This window comes from Sander vitreus, chromosome 11 (genome assembly GCF_031162955.1).
Source record: "Sander vitreus isolate 19-12246 chromosome 11, sanVit1, whole genome shotgun sequence".
Classification (NCBI taxonomy): domain Eukaryota; kingdom Metazoa; phylum Chordata; class Actinopteri; order Perciformes; family Percidae; genus Sander; species Sander vitreus.
The window spans coordinates 28,532,934-28,554,871 of record NC_135865.1 but is presented as its reverse complement, the minus strand read 5'-3'; the positions used below and the strand labels follow the sequence as shown (position 1 = coordinate 28,554,871).

Sequence of the window (21,938 nt, the reverse complement as noted above, 5' to 3'; positions counted from 1 at the left end):
ACCCGAATCCAAATGCAAGAACTCACTCATCTGGTTCCTTTCGAGTCTGAGCTCCAGATGTCCCTGCTCCGGGCTCAGCTTCCTCTCCACTGAGGCCATGGTCCAGTGAGGTCAACAGAGAGACATCATCGGCACAAAAACTGATAATGCAGTTCAGAGGTTGTCTCACTCCCCGTGTCTATAACAACTTTAGTAAATGAAAATCACATGCAGGCTTTTGACTGCCTCAGTGATCTCCGACAGAGAGATGAGCAAGGCTACCCCACTCTGTCTCCTCTCCAAATTGGGCGAGACTGTCAGGCTTATTTCCTCAGAAAGTTTCTGAGATCGGCATCTTTACCAGGACATTGTTGATTTGCCAGGAGAACCCATCCAAGCAATCCATGACCTACTAAAACTTCTTCCATACCAAGGAGTTTGGGTAGGTCAAGTTTTGTTGCTTTTATGTCCACAGAAACTGCATAAACTGGCTTTCTAACATTTTTCTGCTGAAACAGGAGTTTCCTGGGCTTTTCCGAGCCCAAAAGGCTCCCTTCTTCAGCTTGACCACATCAACTCCACCGTTGGAGTTGCTGTCATGACAGGTACTGACGGCTGTAGTCAAGTCCACCTTTGACGAGTCCAAAACAAGTCCAAGACCAGGACTAGTCGAGACCGAGTCAAGGCCAAGTCCAAAGAGGTTCAAGTCCAAGTCAAGACCGAGTCCAAAAAAGTTTGAGTCCAAGTCAAGACCAAATGAAAAACAGAGCGTTTTAGACAGAGGGTGAGTACAGGTATATTAAGACAGACAGTATGAGAAGAATAAAGTGTTTTTTTGAACATTAAGCATGTAAACTTGTTCTAGTAGAAACCCAAAATACAAGTATGAACCTGAAAATGAGCATATTTTTGGGCCCTTTAAGCCACTAACATGCTGCACCGTGGATGAAACCAATTGACGCACGGATTACCATATCTGACAAATCAGAGTCAAACTTTCCAGTTGAACACAAAGTCCATTTACTTTTCCTGTTGACTTCTTAGTCCTAACATGTTTCCAATATTAAACCAACAGTAACATCCAGAATCAGGAGTAACTAATGCACCAACCAGCAGCTTCAGCATGTGTGGTCAGAAACTGTATACACCTAACCAGACAAAGATTGGTTCCTACTTATAGAACTGAGTGCTAATTGACTCCCACACTGGGATCAATTGAAAGATATTCAGATGGTGCTGACAAAAACACATTCAAATGGTGTAGCTTTCACAGACATAAGCCCATGTTCGGACTACATGATGTAGGGGATCTTGGATGATGTGCTGAAATATAGTCTTGTAATCCTCTCTTTACAGCAGGTTGTTTTTCATCACTACTCTGAGTGGCTGCCTGTAGGCTACATCTGTGTATCAGCATGTCTGTGTGTCAGGTGCTCCGCCTTTAGGTCTGTCATCATCTCGGCTCATAAGGCTCCTCTCAAGATTCAATGTGCAACTCAATTAGGACTTGACAGGGGCAGGTGTCAGGTGGTCGTTCGCTGGGTGTGTGTGTCCAAGGTGTGGGTGTGTTTCTTTCAGCCCGATGAGACCAGCCTCTCTCTCTCTTTTTTATTTTAACCACACACGCTTTCTTTCCAGACTGATATCAAAAACCAGCCACACACACACACACACACACACACACACACAAACACAGGGTTTGCTGTTTTAAGCCCCCAATGTCGTCTTCCAGGCAGCGCTGCATGGAAGGCACTAGGGTTAGGCAAGGGTTACGGTTAGGGTTAGGTGCCTTGAAGTCGACGGTCGCAGCACTGCCTTGAAGTCGACGGTGGGGGCTTAAAACACCATCGAGCCACACACACACACACACACACACACACACACACACACACACACACACACACACACACACACACACACACTAACCACATGATTCTAGTGAGCACCGTTGACTCTGGATTGTTTTACTGCCCAATCAATCTGCCATAAAGCTTTGGGACTGCCACCAGCTGTTTGTCTATTCCACCACAAGGGATGTGTTTGTGTGTAGTTAGTTACCCCTAAATGCTACACAACAGTATTGAGGTGATGCTTTCCCTCACGTCTGTATTGCATCTTCAATTAATTTAAAATAAATTCCATTTATTTAAGAAGGGGACAGTGCAAATTAATAAAACACATGATTAAACATGAGTTAAAAATGCCAGAATGAGCCAAGAGGTTATTTTTTTTAATCTGTAGTCTTCCGGCCCTGATGTTAAAAAGGCTTTTGATCTGCATCTTGCATCTGGGTGTATGTTATTAGGTTGACATTATTACATTCTCCTTCTTAAAAGCTTCCTGTACCCCAGATTTTATTATTGCTCATTACTAAAAAACACTCACACATGGCTGCGCGCACACACACACACACACACACACACACACACGCAACCTCAATAAATCATACGTTATACACGTTTTCAGGAAATTTTCACATCCGACCACATTATGTAAAATCACGCTACAATATGTACCATTCCTGCACTGTGAACCCACTTCTAACATACAGGCCTGCAAGTAGCTGACAGGCCAGCATCAATCACTCAGCTCTAGCTAAATGAGCACACACACGTTCCTGTTTCTACTGTTCAGACAAACACTAGGACAATCACTGTCCTCTGTTTGTCCTGCTGGGTTGCCGCGAGATCAGCAATCAATCACAGGGACCACAGTGACCGGTCAATTTCTTCCTGTGGCGTCCCTCTGTGATCAATCACGGTGCAGTTTAGCCCCAAGTCAACACCCGAGACAGTCACACTTATTAAGTACTGTATGTGCATTGGCAAGTGATTTTCTTTCATTTTATGTTCCAGCCAGAGCACAATGTTCCTTATGTGGCCCATACATGTACAAGTACAGGTGAAAGTGCATTCTGTTTTTAACGCCCCTAAAATGTGGAACTCACTGCGTTTGGATATTAGAATGATGATGATATCAGTATTTGTAAAAGAAAATTAAAGACAGCACAATCTTTTTTTTATTTGGCTTTTAATTCCGAGTAATGTTATTAGCATTAGTTTAAACTAGTTAAAGATTGGTTTTATATACATTTTTTTAACCCTGGTGTTTATTTCATTTGTTATTTTTTTTTAAAAATAAAATAAAAAAGTAAAATGTTTGTGTTAGTCATTTTTAGTCTTGTTTAATCTTTCTTTTCCATCTGTGTTTTCATTTTGTTCTGTGAGTCACTTTGGGCTGCATGCTTGCATTACATGGCAGCACACGTGAGAATGATCTGCTTTGTCAAACACAGTGTCATCAGCCGAATGTAACCAAAAATAGTTTGCTTCAATTGTTGCACGTTATGAATCATGAGTTTTCCACTATTGCAAAAAAAAAAGTAACAGACTCACACAGCAGCTGAGTATGTAAGACAGGGACACACACACCAAACAAACACAAACACACACTGACTAATACATGTAATACCCTGCTAGTCTAGACCTCTTATCCCTCTGTTGTAATCATACAGGGCTTTTTTTTTTTTATTTATGTTTTTAGAATACACAGACCAGGTGGGCATTAAGTGTGTGAGTGTCTAAAGACTTTCTGAGAGTCTCTTTGTCATTGCAAATCCACGGTGATAAACAGTGCGTCAATAAAGCTGTGTACAGGAAGCAGATGGGGAAGAAAGTGGAACAGACAGCAGTTAAGTAATTACAGCTCCATTATTGCTACTGACTTTTCCCAACACCTTTTTCGGACATTTAAAAAGAAAATTCATCAAGTGTTTGACATAAACGTATCTCAGTACGCTTGCTATTTTGTGTAATATTATTTTCTGTATGAGCCTCTGTTTTCTTTTACACAAAATAAATTTCAATCAATCAAATCCAACCCTGCTCCTCTTTCCATAGGCCGGATCGGACCAAGGCAGAGATCGTAGGGTGAATAATTTAAGAATGCAGGCATACAATATAATAAATAATAATCAGAATCATTTTCACTTCAATGCATCTGTTTATACCATCTGATATAATGCGAGTTGATGACATTTGGACATTCTGAATTCCACGGGTCAGATCAACGAGTCAGATATCCCTGGAATAACATCCTCCGTCCTACAGGAAGAGATCTAATAGTTTTCCAGAGCTTTTGTTTGGAATAAAGAGAGGAAGCAGCAGGTGAGATAGCCAGTGACTGAAACACATAAATAATCTTGAGAAGAACATTTCCAGAACTGTAAATACAGTGTGAAATACAGTGGTGTAGTCTACGTGATACGCAGGTATATGCAGTATACCCACTGAGAAAGCTCCAGGATTTCCATATATCCGCTTAAAAATGCCCAATGACACGCAACGACATACTTTCTATTATATTTTTGATATATTTTGAATTGTCATCTGTGTTCTTTTTCTTCGCATAGGCTAAATAAAAGTATTTACAAAGTAAATTGGTGCATAAAAGGGTATCTAAGTGCAGAAAATGAAGTTGCTGACACTCAAAACTTCCCTGGGGGAGGACACCCAGACCCCCCACTATGATATGCCCCCCCTTCCCCAAAGGCAGATTCTGGCCCATATATATAGGCCAATATATATATATATATATATATATATATATATATATATATATATATATATATATACACATACACAGTACAGTATACCCACTACAATACATTAGACTACACCAACAAAATGCTTCAACTACTACTTAAAATGTGTTCTCCTACCACACTAATCCTTTCTTTGATAGAAGTGCGGGGTATGATTTCGGCATTTATTGTATCTTTAAATTACAAGCTAAAATAATCCAAAATTTTAGCTTTTGTTATGAGCTAAGAAAAGTAGCCTTGTTTTCGTCTTTGTAACAATGTATCTTTAAGATTATCCAGTGTTTTTTTTTTTTTTTTTTTTTAAATGGTTCATTCAGCTAAAGATATACTTCGTCTTCGTTTATGTGGAAAAACTCTAAATGAACAAATCTAGAGATACATTAGATAGATTCTTTGGACAGTGAGAATTAGGGACCAGTTGTTACAAATGCAAAGATTAGAGCCACAGTTCAATAATCATGTAATAATCAGGCAAAAGGACAGATATGGAGAATCAACTGAGCGATGTTAACATGATTTATTAAAGTTTTGTACATTGCTTTTACAATATATTCCACATAAAGTACTAACAATGTACAATAAATTAGACTAAAAAGATTAGATATGTATATGACTTTAATATACTGCTATGCACACTTTAAAGCTATAGTACGTAGTTTCTGTCTCCCCCATGAGGAATTCTAAGTAATGACAACAACACTGTCGGCGCGTCCACATGATACAAGCCTTCTGTGATCACGCACGGCCCCACCCCTCCCTCCAAGCAGTTGCTAGAAGCCAAGGAGGACACAGAGGATAAAAAAAACATGGACTCTTCAGAAGAGGTCGTTATCTTCACTCGAGTTTCTGCGTGGGAAAGTCACTGGACGCTAGCCTGGCTCCGCCCTCCTACGTACTTCCACTCAATTGTCATTTTCCTTCAGTACTCCGTCTGGGTTGCGGTATATTCACGGGTTTTCTCTGGCCAAATCTTTACCGGTCCAATCAGTGATCAGAGGGAGTGGCTGAGAATGATGACGTTGAGGTCGTGCTCTAGTTTGAGTTGTAGTTCCATAATGGTGGCGGAGAAAGATGCGGTCCGTTGTGGCATCGCTGCCGAATATCCAGAAGTTAAAGCCCGAGCAAGAACAATCTCTGCTGAGTTGTGTTGGTGGCCATGATGTTGTGGCCCTCCTCCCCACGGGGTTCGGGAAAAGTTTGATTTTCCAGCTCGCTGCGTTAGTGGTGAAGGAGTTGGCTAAGGCTAACGCTAGCGATGCTAAGCCGACGTCACGACCAAACGTTAGCGATTGGTTATGGCAGATCCAGAGTGGCTCTGGGCAGATCCAATAGTTTTAAACTTCAATAGAGTACCCGCCTTGACTTGTCAATGGAGAGTGGCCGGACTCTCTGTACAAATGAAATGTACCACAGTCTGGTAGGACCAGGCTAACCGGACGCCACAATCTTCTGAACATAGTCATACTGAGAAATCCAGAGAGAGTTGTGTGGAGCTGATAGTCTTAATTAGCTTTGTAGCAACTCATTTGGCGACGGCTTGAATGTATCGGGCGTTCGTTAATATCAAAAAGTTACGCACTAAAGCTTTAAATGCCTAATCATGAAGTTTCAACAAATATACTCTATTTTTTCAATGTATAAAAATGATGCTGAGCTCAGTTATTTGTGAAGAATTACCTCAGATCTTTCTCTTGAATAAAGAGCTCTAGGTCACAGAATCTTCTTCAAAATGACCTCTTGACATCGGCCAAGCCACGAAACACGCTCAACTAAGCACACACAAACAGACTTTTCTCCTGATTTTCCCTGCAGTGGCAATGTGTGTGTGTGTGTGTGTAAGAACAGAGAGAGGGAGGTCTGGCAATGAAAGGCGATCTCAGATTCCTTGCAGGACTAATACGAACACGGGGCGTCACAAGGTCCAGCAGCCAGGAAGGAAAGGGCTTGTGCATGTTGTCATAGATGCTGTAGGAGAACACGCATGCATGCACGCATGTACGCACACACACACACACACACACACACACACACACACACACAGCAGGGGGTTGTGCAACGGCGGATGCCTTCAAAGAGTGTGTGCAGTCAGGTGGGAAATTCCCTGGTCACAGTCCCGGCATTCCAAAGGAGCCAAAGTTATTGCCGCTAGTCACATCCGAGTGTCGGGCAGGTGGCGCATCAGTGTCGCCTCGGCCTGCGTGTGTCTGTGTCTTTTTCGGTGTGACAGACAGATTAATGAGGAGGAAGTCTATATAAGAGAGGCCGTTTCAAGTTCATGACCCTCCCTTCTAAGTTAAGCTGATCACAGGCAAAACAGGACGAAGACATTGCGTGCGTGCGTCAGCGCAGTCGGCCCCAAAAACACAAAAACAACAACAGGTTAGGCTGTGGGTTTGATCCCCACATGGGGTCTGAGACGGGCTCCAGGCATTCATTTAGTTACTGTCTGTAGGTACAGTGCGTGTCATTACACAGTACAGTCATACACACAAAGATCACAGGCTTTTTTGCAGAACACATTGTTCAGTACCTATTCCCAGAGGGACGCTACGGAGCAGCTAAACATTACTTACATTATTACATTATTCTGTCACGCTAACACAACACTGTTAGATTTTACTGACAAACCGAAATGCTTCTGTGTAAAAAAAAAAGAAAAAAGAAAAAAAGAACCGTCCTCAGACCTGATACAGCTCAGATAAAGTTATATAATCTGATACAGAAAGTGGGTTAAGGACACATCGTGACAAGTCACTAAACTTAAACCCAAAGTCTGACAAGTTTTAGCTTGCAGAACAAATGTTGAGGTTTTGAACGTCTGAGATAAGAAGTGGGTGTTGCTTGTGTTTGTGTGTGTCAGTCTCAGACACTGGCCAGCATCGTAGATGTGAAGATCTGCTGCAGGATTTGGGGGATCTGCTTGGTGTCCATGGCAACGAAGGATCTCCCTGCTGGAAGGGTCTTTTGGAGTCTGAATTAAAGAGGAAAAAAAGAAAAAGAAGATGAACTTTAGCAACAGAATCGCTTTCCAAAAAACAAAAAGACAGACAGGTACAACGTTTGCTGTGTCAGTTGGCAGAGTGCAGTGTGTGTGTGTGTGTGTGTGTGTGTGTGTGTGTGTGTGTGTGTGTGTGTGCGTCTTAATGAAAGGGCTGTCAATCACATGGAGGGGTCTTAGGAACAAGACAACACAGCCACTTCTATTGCGTTTCAGTTAGGGCAGGACAATAAATACAAGTTTTTTTTATCGTCATTGCGATATCAACTTGTGCAATAAACACATCCCGAAAAAAAATGCGACCCATCGTAACTGTCATTGTTTTATTTAATGGTGGCTTTTGTGTTCAGTCCAATGTTCAATTTGGTCAGTAAAAGAATGTTGGAAATGATTTCCTTTCGTTTTGTTTAAATTCAACAAGCAATTTGTTGTATTTTAGCGGAATACTGAAAGCAGTAGAACTGAGTACACTTTAAAGGGGAACTATGCATTTTTATTTAGCTTAATTTACCTTAAGTGAACAGCTTTGGAGTCATTGGAATGGTTATATGACTTTTTTGGGGTTGAATGGTGGTCGTCTCGCTCCCCCCTAGCGCCAGTGAACGAAAAAAACCACCCTTGCAACTTTGGGCCGACGAGCCGGCGGCCTCAGCGTCAGGAAGTATCGCGTGATATCAGGTCTCGCGATGTAATGAATTGCTCACGGCACTACACACATACACTCCCCCATCCAGGAACCGGCTAGCTATAAGAACAAGGTAGCGATGGAGTTTTTCACACTATTGTCATGGCTGAGCCGGCAAAAGAGAAGCAGAAAGTTAGGAAAGCATTGTCGGAGGAACAGAGAGAGAGGAAACGGCAGACTGACCGAGAGAGGAGTCAGTCACAAGTAAACATAGGAGCTGCCAAATATCTATTCCGAAGCTGTAGGGGGAGCTCTATAGAGAAACCTCGGAGCAAAAAGCAAGAAAACAGCGAATTGCCAAAACTGCATAGCGCGACTTTAACATCTGTTTATCTATTGCAAGTAATATTGTTATCATGATACGTAACGTTATCGCATATTTTCCTCATATTGTTCAGCCCCAGCTTTAGTACTTTGCTCAGTCCTTTGCATGAACCCACTACATCTGATGGTTCTCTTTCTTTCTGTCCCCCATTAACTGACACACTTACACATTCCTCTTTTTCAATTAGTAGTTTGTCCTCGACATGAGGCTTGCATGCTTCCGTGACATGTGACTCTATCATTCCTCTGTTCCCGCACTCTGACTTGAACCCACAGACTGTTTATAGTTTAGAGTTAATTTCTACCCGACCTCTGCTCCTTAAGTTAAAGAGTAATTCCTCCTGTATATTTCCGAGGGTCAGGGGTCTCTTTTTCTTTGCTTTGATTCTTCCTCTCTCGGTGTTCCTGCTCTTCACAGAGTCAGGAGCGGGTCATTGTCATCCTGAAGGTCCTTAAGCTCGTGACTGCTGTGCTCTAACCGTGAAGCCGGCGGCTCCACAAAGCGGACAGGGGGGAGTGCACTTACCCTTCTTTTGTCCTGCCTGCAAAGCTCAGGACGTAATCTGGGATGGGACAACAAAGGTCAGCGGGACCAGCAACGAGCGGGAACATGAGTAGGCCTCAGAGAGACTCAATTGGAGAGTCCTTGTTCTACTTCACTTTGAAGTCTAGTTGTTGGATGACAGGCTACCGTCTACATCAACTTTAAGTGAAGTCTCTTTAGCAGGATGCTTAAAATTGACCACATGGCTGCTTTTGTTACATGGGATGTTGATTTTTGAATACCATTTTCATCACTACCTCTGCTCCCCTCGACCTTTTAACTCCTCTCTCTGGCATCTTGTTTTAATCCCCTTTCCCTCATCTTTTGTCCCTTACTTCCTGCCATCCTTTACCTTATATGGCTTAAGCTCTTTTTTTTCTCCCCCCTCACTGATCTTTCCTATTTCCTCCTTTGGCCTCTCTCCTTACTTCCACCATAGTCTCGCTCTTACCAGTGTATCACTGTGTGTACTTGGTCCACAGCAATCCCACCAATCGGTCCCAAAACGTCCAAGTTAGAGAGTGAATGCCGTAAACATATTCTGTGTAAATCTTTACAATCATTCCCCGAAAGAACCAAGCAGGCCTGCCTTGTTGCACGATTCTTTAAAACATGACATTTTTAGCGTGTAGCTTGCTAGCTCGAAGTTTGTTATTGTTGGATTTTGAAAACGGCAACACACACAGAGCGCGGAAGGGGCTTTTCCCGGCTTTTTCCTGGAAATGTACTTCCGTTGATCCAAACTAACTCCACAAAGATGCCCCCTCACTACCCCCTGTTGCCCACATCCTCACCTTTCGGCCTGATCGCCCAGGGATCCGATGAAGATGGCGAAGGCATTGACCTGCGGGTCAGAGGTCAGGGCTTGGGCGAACCGCTCGGGGCGGATGCCGTAACGCTCCAGGTTGGCATCGCTGAGCACCACCACAAAGTGCTCGTCGGCCTCTTCCCGCGCCAGCTCCTTAATGCTGGCCTCGGTGCCCTCCAGAGTGTAGTCGCCGCTCATGCAGAACTGAGAGTGGGCATGCATGGTCTGCAGGGCGAAGGGGGGAGGAGAGAAATGTGATCAGTGAATCATTGTGGGACTGCAATCATAACAATCATATATACAGTATTACATGTTTGGATGTGGTATGTGTGTGTGTGTGTGTGTGTGTGTGTGTGTGTGTGTGTGTTCTTGTATAACTATATTCGTGGGGTCCAGGAGTCCAGTATACTTGTGGGGTCCTGACAGCTTTGTGGGGCCAAAATGCTGGACCCCACAAGTTTAAAGAGCTGTTTGAGGGTTAAGACTTGTTTTTTCAGTCCGACCAATAACTACTTATATAGTTACAATTTGGCACATACAAAATCAACAATTTTTGTATCAACAACATACAAACAAAATCAACAATTACCATCAACAGTCATACCTTAGGCCCTTAGCTAATGTTAGCAACTAACTGCAGTTAAACAAAGAAACCACGATTACGTAAAAAAAATTGACAATTAGACAAATATGTAATCATTTTTACAGGCCTAAACACAGCAGCAACTTTCCAGCTGATAAGTGAGAAAGAAAGAAAGAAAGAAAGAAAGAAAGAAAGAAAGAAAGAAAGAAAGAAAGAAAGAAACACGATAAGGCAAACCATTGTTTTCAGTGTATTCGGGTGGATATGTGTGTGAATTACAGGTATACAGGTACAAAACAAGAGTGGACTGATTATGAATGTTTACCTTGAGGACTTTGAGTCTCTGTTTGTTATTCTTGGGGACTTTGTCCGCTCTGACCAGCTCGATGTCGTAGCCGTCGCCTGAGTGACCGATTATGTCGTACTGCGTGGAGAAAACAGTTCAAGTAAGAGAAAAATGTACAAAGATGGTACAAAAGAAGCAAGTATTGTGATAGACAGACATATTCTTCTAAGAAGATGGATGAATCAAGGGGTGTCTTTGATCCAAGAGTGGGCTTGTGAGAGGGCTAGGGTGGTTTGAAAAAAAAAGAAAGGGTAACACTTTACTTGAAGGTATCTACATAAGAGTGACATGACACTGTCATGAACACATGACACTGTCATGACACATGAACTCTAACCCTAACTCTAACTTATCATGACAAAAACCGAATGACACTTAATGACAGAAGCGTTATGTCATAAACGTTTATGACTTGTTTATAATGTTTATGACAAGTTCATGACAGTGTCATGTCACTCTTATGGAGATACCTTCAAGTAAAGTGTAACCAAAAAAAGTCATATAAATGGTTTGCAAGATTGAATGTCTACATTAGAAAATGGGGAAAGTCAAGCTCTCTGGAGGGCTCCTAAGAAGCCGTGTGCTTATGTTCTTGTATTGTAATTGTAATATTATGGTTATCTAAGTTGACGGCCGGGGCCTGCAGCCATGGGCGGGGCTAGAAGTGGGGCACCGGGTGGCAACGGCCCTCCCTGGAATATGATTCCCCCCCCCAATCCATTTGATGTTTTACATAGCAGAATTAAAGTGTGTTGTTCTATCCTATCCAATATTTCCTGTATTTCTAAGTAGATTTTCTATGCTGTATTCTGATAAAATGACACAAATGTATGGTACCACATGAACGTAAATGGCAACGACTTTGACAATGACATTTTATTGTTGCACAACTCCAGAATTTTGTGTAAACGCCTGTTGCGTCATCCTCATGCAGGAGCGAGAATAGCATGAAATGTAAAGACGCAGTGTGATGGTGCAGAAATGTCAAATCTGGCTTACATAAAGCCGGGTCAGCCTGGCACCGTGGGCTCCACTCAGCTATTTCAAGACCCAGGTATTATGTATAAGGGCTATTTTTAATAAGGGCAGTGATGAGTTTGTAGGTCAGAGGTATGCGACTGTGTGTCTCATCCGTCCATATCGCTGTTGCTGGGTCAGAAGCCTGTTTTGTCAAAATGTCACTATACTTTGTACTATACATTTTTAACAGTTTTTATACAACTCAGGGAATAAGAAATCCTTAAATGTAATATATAAATCAGGGCTGCAACTGACGATTATTGTCAATGTCAAATAATCGGTCGATTATTTTCTCGATTAACCGTTTAGTTGTTTGGTCTATAAAAAGTCCAAAAATTGTGAAACATGTAGTCAGTGTTTCCCAAAAGCCCGAGATGACGTCCTCAAATGTCTTTTTTTTGTTCACAACTCAAACATATTCAGTTTACTGTCACAGAGGAGAGAAGAAACTAGAACATATTCACATTTAAGAAGCTGGAATCATCTTTTTTCAAAAGAAATGACTCAAACCGATAATCTATCTATTCTATTATCAAAATAGTTGGCGAGTAACTTAATAGTTGACAACTATTTGATTAATCTTTGCAGCTCTAATATAGAAATAATTAAAATCACTAATGGTAAAGTTCAAGTTTTCCGTTCCATTTTTGGCTTCGCAAATGGGGTCTGATGGCTGAAATAAAGAGGACACAACAATAAAGTGACACATTGCTAATTCTAATCTTTCATCGTGCCATCTCTATTGCACTCACTGTTTCAAATAGAAACCCTGAATAGATATTTATGTTTGCCTATATTTTAAAATGCACACGCGTGCACACACACACACACACACACACACACACACACACACTTACTTCAGTGCTGCTCATCACATGTAAGTGTAACTGCTTTCTTTGCATAACACCCCTAAAAGTGCATCTACAGTAATAAATCATAAGACATCTTCGTGTGTGTGTGTGTGTGTGTGTGTGTGTGTGTGTGTGTGTGTGTGTGTGTGTATGTTCACTTTTAGGGATGTTACCCAAAGAAAGCAGTTACATTGACATGTGATGAGCACTGAAGTGTGTGTGCGTGTGTGTGACACTGATATGTGATCAGTTTTAGGTTGGATTGAGTGTCACATAGGGGCCAAGAAGTCTGTCTCCGTTCAACTTTTTTCATACCTCCCTCTCCCCCCTTCGCTCTGCCTCTCTCTCTCTATTTTGTCCATCTTATCCATGATTCTACTCTGTACATGATTCCTGGCTAAGATATACTCCTTATTTTCTGTTCATGAATGGCCCATAAAATGTGTCAACTGTTGAGTTATTTACACAAACTAGTACAGTCAAAAGACTGACAAAAGAGCACCAGCGGCACATCAAATGAGACAGCGGCAGGCAAGTAGTGAAGATCAATCATGAGGTTATTCATGACTGAAAACGTTTGTAATTTACTTGAATGTAAGCGAGGCAAAAGCCTAGCACAGTGTGACTCTCCTTACACAACTCATTTACGTGGCAAACCAGGTGGCTTTGTAAATAAAAGTTATCACTATGACGTCAGTAAGTTTGGAGGTAACATAGATGGTAGTGAAGGGTTAAGATAAGAGAGACAACTGTAACCTTACTAACATAACATTCATTTGGCAGATGCTTTTGTCCAAACCGACTTGACATGATGTTTGGTGGGACAATCTCACCTTGAACTTGTGCTCGTAGCTCTCCAGAGCCTCCATGACCATACACACAGCCTCCATGGAGCGCTCCAGCCGGCCGTCCACGCCGTTGAAGCGGTACATGCTGCCCGACACGTCGGCCAACACCCGTAAACGCTTGGGCTTCTGCTGAGGACTGCCAAGCTGTAAACACAAACACACACACAGAAAACTCAAAAAGAAATCAGCAGCGACTAACGACTAAATTAAAGAAAACACCTACTTTGGAAAGTGTTTTGTGGAATTTGGTGTAGCTTACTTAAAAATAACATTCAACACAAGGACAGGGTTTCAAAAGTGGTTTATGATTATTTCAATGTAGACCTTCAGGCCAGACCAAAAATATGCAAAGCTTGGAGCTAAATAAGGTGGAAAAACATGGCATGCATATTATGGTTAGTGTGTTTGTATGATTAGTGTGGGAACTATCGGTGTGTGTGTGTGTGTGTGTGTGTGTGTGTGTGTGTGTGTGTGTGTGTGTGTGTGGGCTTACTCGAGCACACATGACTGCAGAAGAAATGACTTAAAAAACTGTGTGTGAGCTTGAGCAGAAACACAGGGTTTAATAATAATCTCACACACACACACCACTGGAATGTATCGTCCAACAGATGAAGGTCAAAATGATGTGTGTGAGTCTGGGAATGTGTGAATGTATGTTTGGAGGTGTGGCTCTGGGGGAGGGGGGGGGGAGAGAGAGAGAGAGAGAAGTGTGGTTTAAATATCTATAGCAACACACATACACACCTCTGGGTCCAGCTCTCCCCTTCGTTTATATATAGCCTTCTCTCCAGTCAGTCCATCTATGATTTTAGCATCATCCAGTTCTCCCAGAGCCTGGTTCTTCAACCACTGCCGCTCCTTCCCTTTAGCCTGGAAAAACACACACATACACACAGAAAGTTGGAGCACGTTTGAGCACACGTCACGTACCTATCAACCAAATAAATAAAAACATTTCAAAATCTGTCTGGGGAGGATGATTTCATTTTGGTGGGGCCGATTGTGAAACAAGGAAAAATGTCAGACTGTTTGTAATTCAGGCTGACACATCATAGACAATACATACAGTCTGAGTATACTAAAAGGAACTCACGCCCAATTACACATGCACACATTTTGTCACCACTACCAAATAGAACATTTCCTCCCACCCACGCCCACAGAACAAAGAGCCAGGCGGCTGGGGTCTCTTTGAAGCTCTGACCCCCGTTTCTCAGTATGTCCATCGACTTTTTTTTGCTGCTGTGGTCACTTGGAAGGAGAGAGGTGAGAGGAGGAGGAACATCACTTTCTCCTGTTTTCAGAGCTCCTTTACAGAAAAAAAAGCAAGCTAACAAAAGAAGGAAGACAATCCGCTCCTCCCCACCCACATTGGCTCACAGCGTGTAGATTTCTTTACAGAACACATGATGCGTGTACACACACGGGAACATAGATTGGCCATCGCGTCAGCACAGGTCACACGACTTGATAAGAAATGACGAGCATAACAGCGTAGCTGTCACTTGTTTGTAGATAGACAGATGGGGAACATTATTGAACTTCAGATGTATAGTACAAGTGTTTTGAAAAGGTTACAGGTAAAAACTTTTTTTCCCACACAACATATATGCAAGAAAGAGAGCAGCTGGATGTGTATGTATCAAGTGTTTCAGAATAAAGTTGAACCAGGATGAAAAACTACTCCTACTTCAGAGTACGACTGGACAGTTACCTAAACTTACTTTCAGAATGCTGCCACAAAGTAGAATTTAGGATGGTGTATTGTACTTGTTTTTGATAGGTGCGGTTTGAAATATGAATGGTATTCATTTTGAAATGAAGAAAAAAAAGCATTATTCTATTATGTGTGAGCGTCATGTGAACAGCCAAACAACCTAGCTGAGTTAAAATAGGTTACGTGCAAAAATACACTGAACAAAATTATAAACGCAACACTTTTGTTTCTAAGACCTAAGATCTAAGACTTTTTCTATGTACACAAAAGGCTTATTTCTCTCAAATGTTCACAAATCTGTCTACATCTGTGTTAGGGAGCACTTCTACTTTGCCAGGATAATCCATCCACCTCCCAGGTGTGGCATATCAAGATGCTGATTAGACAGCAGGATTATTGCACAGGTGTGCCTTAGGCTGGCCACAATAAAAGGCCACACTAAAATGTGCAGTTTTACTGTCAAAAGTGTCAGCTTGTGGTCTCTTTATTCATAGAGCAGTTGCATCATTGCACAAGATCAGTCACAAAAGAAAATAAGAAACATTTTCAACAATGTGCAATCTTTTAATAAGCTCACTGTCTCTCCTCCCTCTGCATCAATGTCATCTACTGAGAACTCCTAACAAGTTGGGATGCCTCTGCCAAAGATATGAGTAATTTTACATTCCTGGGTCTAAAAGTACAGTAGGAGCACATCTGCATTGTTTAGCGATTCCTTTGGCCAGTTAGGACTGATTTCCTTCTCTGAGACGCTTGATAAATAACGTGTGCAGCTGTTTGGCACATCAGTTCTTTGTGGAGAGACAAATAGAGAGGGGGTTTCCCTAAGTGGGACTAGTAGGGGTGGAAACAATACACTATCAGTGACTTCTTAAATCACTCTTCACGTATGATCAAAATAACATGACATCATAGCGCCACGCCTGCTGAGATTGGTATAATCTCCATCGTATTTACAGAGGGAAAGAAGCCCGGGGCTACAGGGACCAATCCAAACAATAACCGACGTTTCATGTTCAAAGCCAGCGCTGGCATGGCCGCAAACACCTGGATGGAAAACATAAACACACACAAACACACACACACGCACACACAAACACCCGCCCACCACAACATATACAAATACTGTAGAGCTTCACACCTGGACGGGAGAATAATAGAGCAAGGCCTGGTGTCGCTGCTCTGTAATCATTCTCACACATGCTGCATGATTTTCCTCTCGTCACACACACACACACACACACACACACACACACACACACACACACACAGTAGTGCATCAACTCATATTTCCAGGAAGAAGCTCAAACAAAGGGAGGAACATCTAAACCAAAATAATGAAATGGAGACAATATCACATCCTGGATTGTATTACCGCCACCCCCTACCTACGCCTTTGCTTTTCATTCACTCAGCCAATAAGGGTGCTCCTATGGTACAGCGCCCCCTCCTTCCTGTCTCTGGGGTCGAATAAGGTCAACCGATTATCATCCACCAACTTTATGACTCGTCGACTTTTGTCTGACTGGCCAGGGTCAACTGGACTGCAGTCCTTCCTGTCTGACTGTACAGTAAAAAAAAGGTTGGATTGTGGCCGGGTTGGGTCAGTGGGTAGAGCAGGCGCACATGTACTGAGAGGTTTATGCTTCGACGCACAGGTCAAGTGTTCGAATCCGACCTGTGACGATTTCCTGCATGTCTTCCCCCTCTCTCTTTCTCTCTCTCACCTAGCTGTCCTGTCAAAAATTAAAGGTGGAAAAGCCCAAAAAATTATCTGAAAAAAAGGTTGGATTATTCTTAAACTGTTCAACTAAACTGACCTGAACATGCAGACCTGTCATGTCAAAAAACATTTTAAAACAAAGAACGTGTGTTAACACAGTGTGTGTGTGTGTGTGTGTGTGTGTGTGTGTGTGTGTGTGTGTGTGTGTGTGTGTGGGGGTGTGTGGTTGCATGACAGGAGAGTAAGACAAATGTATTGTGTAGACTGCGCTGGCATCAACCATGCAATCAAAGAGAACACACACACACACACACACACACACACACTCTCTCTCTCTCTCTCTCTCTCTCTCTAAACATATTAAGGTTTCCAAAAATAACATCAGGCTGAATCTATGAGGAAATGTATACAACTGAATAAAATGGGATTTGAAATTCAGTCGTGTTTACCGAGGTAAAATAATCTCGAAAAACGTTTTTCCATTACATGGTACCTGCTCGCCTCGCCTCTACTCGCCTCACTGTGCGTCCGTTTTCCATTGCAGATTTTAGTACCGCCTCAGCGTGGCTTGTCGTCTTATGTAGCGGTGCCGCAGTAAACTGCCGTGACCTAACGCGACACACACACAGAACGTCGAAGGTGTGTTGTTGTTGCCAGAAGACACATTTAGTTTCAAATGAAGCTGGAGGCAGCAAAAAAAACACAGCTGGCTAAACTATTTAAAAATGGCAGGTTTGTTCAGGACACCCCCCTCTGTCGCTTTCACGTCGCCTCAGCTCGCTTGGAACCTCGACTGAGGTGGTGCTAAATAAAGTACCTGTTAGCAGGTAGCAGGGACTTTTTTTCGTAATGGAAAACCAAAAAAGGCGAGTAGAGTCGAGGCGAGTCAAGGAGGTACCACGTGATGGAAAAACGCCAAAAGTGACGCAGTTTTCAGGCTTGTTATCGTCACATGATTTTTGTAAATTTTATTTTTGGACCAACTGACCAGTTGTGGATCAACACCAAGAAAGGAAAGATCCAAGGCAACAGAAATTGCAATATAGTGAGTAAAATTACTGTCAGTTAAATTGGCCATCTGTCGTATATCATGCATAGTGACAATAAGCCACAGACCACTGGTAAGATTTTGAGAAAGATATTTCCTTTCGTTCATGAAGGTACCAATGAGGCTCTGAGCTGTCACAGCTGTGCCTTGTTCTACAGAATTTAGGAATATAAAAAAGAAGAAATCATGTTTAAAAAAATAAATAAAGAAGTGTGATGGAGTAGAGAGAAGCTAACCTGTAAACTGTCCAGGATGATGCGCAGTGACTGGACTTGTCTCCTGACGGCGTTGGAGAAGCGCTCGTACGTGGCGGCATCGTACTCGCTCATATCAATCTCCTTCAACCTGAGACAGAGGGACGGAGAGACACACAGAGGGAGAGACACATGACTTGATCTGATACGTTTTAGGCAAACCACCCGTTGAATTCAAGTATACAGTATGTTGGATATGAGTTCTCTATACTCTGCCTCCGCCTCCTATTCTCAAACATAATTACTGTATACATTCACTGCAACAGCTGAGAGTGCTGCTGCAAAGCATTAACTTCTCCTTGACATGCTTTTCCCAAAAGAACTCCATTTCGTTTTAATTTCAAAAACAGGCAAGTCTAAGGATGCAACCACGATGCAGCAGAGCAGAATAACAACTGCATTTCTTTGGTAAATTAGAAGTTACTGCTTCTTCATTTCCCTCTTGAAAAAGGTCAAGTAGATAGAGAGCTCAGGACACCTGTGGACAAACTGACACAGAGGTCAGTGTTGTTAAATATGGAGCTCCTCTTTTGTGTGTGTGTGTGTGTGTGTGTGTGTGTGTTCTCTCCAAAAACAACACCTGTGGACTTGACAAGACAGGTGGGCTGTGCCCCCCGAGCCGGATCAGTATAATCCCACTGTGCAGGTACTTCAGTATCGCTGACACACACAGACACAGAATCCTCCTTGTGTGTGGTAAGGCTGCTACCCTCACCATGTTTAAACTGATGTGTGTGTGAGAGAGAGAGAGAGAGAGAGAGAGAGAGAGAGAGAGGTGAGGGGTGAAGGAAATCTCTGCCAGGTGTTTGAAACTTTTTGTGACAACCAGACCGTGACCACCACAGAGATACAGCGCAGTGACTTCAAAAAGCAGGTAGGGATGGAAGGATGGAGGAGAGGCTCTAACTTTATGTGTCACGGCTTGCAACAAACCTGTGTGTGTGTGTGTGTGTGTATGACAGTAGAGTAAGACAGATGTATTGTGTAGACTGCGCTGGCATCAGCCATGCAATCAAAGAGACAAAATCTCTCTCCTCTCCTCCTTTCTCTCCTCCTCCCCCCCCACCCTCCCCTCGTCTCTCTCTCCCTCCCTCTCTCTCTCCCCCAGAGGATTTAGCATTGGAAATTCACATAACCTGTATGTAATTGGACTGCGTAATGTAACAGGAGCACCCAGCTAAAATCCACGCAGACAAGGGATGAATGTCTGCAAACTCCAAAGTCCAAACCTCATTTTGGTGTCTTCTTGCAGCAGAAATAATGAAACATTGAATGTGTAGGGACATAAAAAACAAACAAATAAAAAACACTTTAAACTGTGAAAGAGAAGTGAAAAGTGTCCTGACCCACCAAGCAAAATGTCAGCATCATTTGACTGGTAGAGTAGCTGATAATAATGTGAACAACTTTCCTTTAATGAATATTAAACATGTATGTTTGATTGTAGCCCATTCATGTGTAGTTCCAGTAATTGGCCTTCATTCTCATGACACATAATGCACCCCAGTTATTTTGGACCTGCACACACAGTCTCCCTGTCTGTTCCACTGCATTCACACCACACCATGTCAGCCCACAGAACACTACATAGCAGGGTAACTTCCTCCACACATTCCTAGGTGTGTGCACGTTTGGGTGAGGATGCGTGAGAGTGTATGTGGTGAGCAGCAGACACTCTGGCCAGTGGCCGCGACTGTTTCCTTCAAATTCCTGAACCTTGACCTAAACAGGAGAAAGAGAGTGGATGACAAATACAGAGAAATAGTCTGTTTTGGCTCGGGATGGAGACACTGACATTTCACACAGAGCAGCCACAAAAACAAGGACTTATGCTGACACTCCCTGCGACGACACACAATACACAAACAGTGACCTTCCATCCATAAGACCTGCCAGTCCCAGGCTTTAGAAGAGGATGGTTTACTGTTTTTGGTTTGGTTTCTCTTTTTTTTTTTTTTTCGACAGTGGCTGTACAGATGTTTTGCGTCCATTCTGTCAAACATCTGTCCATCACAGCTTCCCACAAACGTAGCATTTCTGTATTGTAATAAAAAGTATGAAATATGGTTAACACTGAACAATAATCCAATTATCCAGCGCTCATCAATTCTTGAGCAATACTTTCCATTTTTTTCAGTTTAAAGCCACATTTTCACAATACACCTTTTAAAGATGTTAGTAGTTTAACTATATTTTAAAGGGATGAAGGATTGTAGTCATCGGATAATGGGTAGTCGTCGGACGTCTGGTTCTTAAAGTGCTCATATTATGTTCATTTTCAGGTCCATACTTGTCTTTAGAGGTTGTACCACAATAGATTTATGTGGTTTTATTTTCAGAAAACACCATATTTTTGTTGTACTGCACATTGCTGCAGCTCCTCTTTTCACCCTGTGTGTTGAGCTCTCTGTTTTAGCTACAGAGTGAGACATCTCACTTCTGTTCCATCTTTGTTGGGAGTCGCACATGCTCAGTAGCTAGATAAGGACTACTAGCCAGTCAGAAGCAGAGTATGAGGGCGTGTCCTGACAATACCTAGGTAAGGACTACTAGCCAGTCAGAAGCTGAGTATGAGGGCGTGCCCTGACAGTAGCTAGGTAAGGACTACTAGCTAGTCAGAAGCAGAGTATGAGGGCGTGCCCTGACAGTAGCTAGGTAAGGACTACTAGCTAGTCAGAATGTGCAAACATTAGTGGCAGCTCTATTCAGTTTTTTTTTACCGGTTTCAATCAGCGGGTCCGTTTGTTTTGGAGAGAAGGAGACCTCTGCGGATAAAAAACTTCTCAACGATGAACACTGTGGGAATCCTAGTCTGTATCCACGACTTTCCACTTCAGAGACTGCTCCGTTGTTGCCAGAAATTCCGCCAGATGTCCTTCTTTTCGGCCGGATGTGCATCTCCTTCCTCTGTCTTTGTGTTGGCGTTCTAACCTCTGGTGGATTTGTGAGGACTATGGTTAACTGCTCCTCAGATCTCTGCAGGGTAAATCCAGACAGCTAGCTAGACTATCTGTCCAATCTGAGTTTTCTGTTGCACGACTAAAACTTTTGAACGTACACATTTTTGCAGCAGCACCGTGGCTCCGTACGGGGCTTAGCGCCGCCCAAGACGATTGGGATTGGTTTAACCCTTGTGTTGTCTTCCCGTCGACCAACGTTTTGTTTTCCTGGGTCGAAATTTAGAATTAAAACTTTTTTTCGACACTTTTTCCGAAGTTTCTATCACTTTTTTTACGCTTATTTCTACACTTTTTTGACGTGTTGGTCGCTTTGGACATTTTTGTCAATTTTTTCAACATTCTTTTACCATTTTCTTTTCAAATGCTATGACATTTAATAAATCAATTAGATGTAATTAAAGTAGTGAACTGATCATTTATTTTAATTGTGAAGAGCATTGAATGGAACCATCCACGTTATTTTTCTTTGACAATTTGGTTGAAAGAAACCCAAAAATTCGGATATAGAAACTTTTATGTGTGTGTGTGTGTGTGTGTCAGGTACTCAAGGGTTTAGGGAAGGATCATAGTTTGATTGCTGCTTAACCCAACGCTAAGTAAACAAAGGATTGTGCACACACATCGGTGAATGAGAAGGTATGGAA

The 21,938-nt window shown here is 42.4% G+C and overlaps 1 protein-coding gene across 1 annotated transcript in view; it reads right to left on the bottom strand.

The window, feature by feature from the left end:
- Positions 1 to 5,659: 5,659 nt before the first annotated feature.
- Positions 5,660 to 21,938, bottom strand: part of vwa8 (von Willebrand factor A domain containing 8) — a 103,699-nt gene continuing 87,420 nt past the window's right edge. The window contains exons 40-45 of the mRNA XM_078262652.1: positions 18,317 to 18,425; positions 14,337 to 14,462; positions 13,575 to 13,733; positions 10,850 to 10,948; positions 9,928 to 10,166; positions 5,660 to 7,553 (exon numbers count right to left, since the gene is read on the bottom strand). Coding sequence (XP_078118778.1) covers positions 7,445 to 7,553; positions 9,928 to 10,166; positions 10,850 to 10,948; positions 13,575 to 13,733; positions 14,337 to 14,462; positions 18,317 to 18,425 — 841 coding nt within the window. The 3' untranslated portion in view covers positions 5,660 to 7,444. The remainder of the gene's footprint in view (positions 7,554 to 9,927; positions 10,167 to 10,849; positions 10,949 to 13,574; positions 13,734 to 14,336; positions 14,463 to 18,316; positions 18,426 to 21,938) is intronic.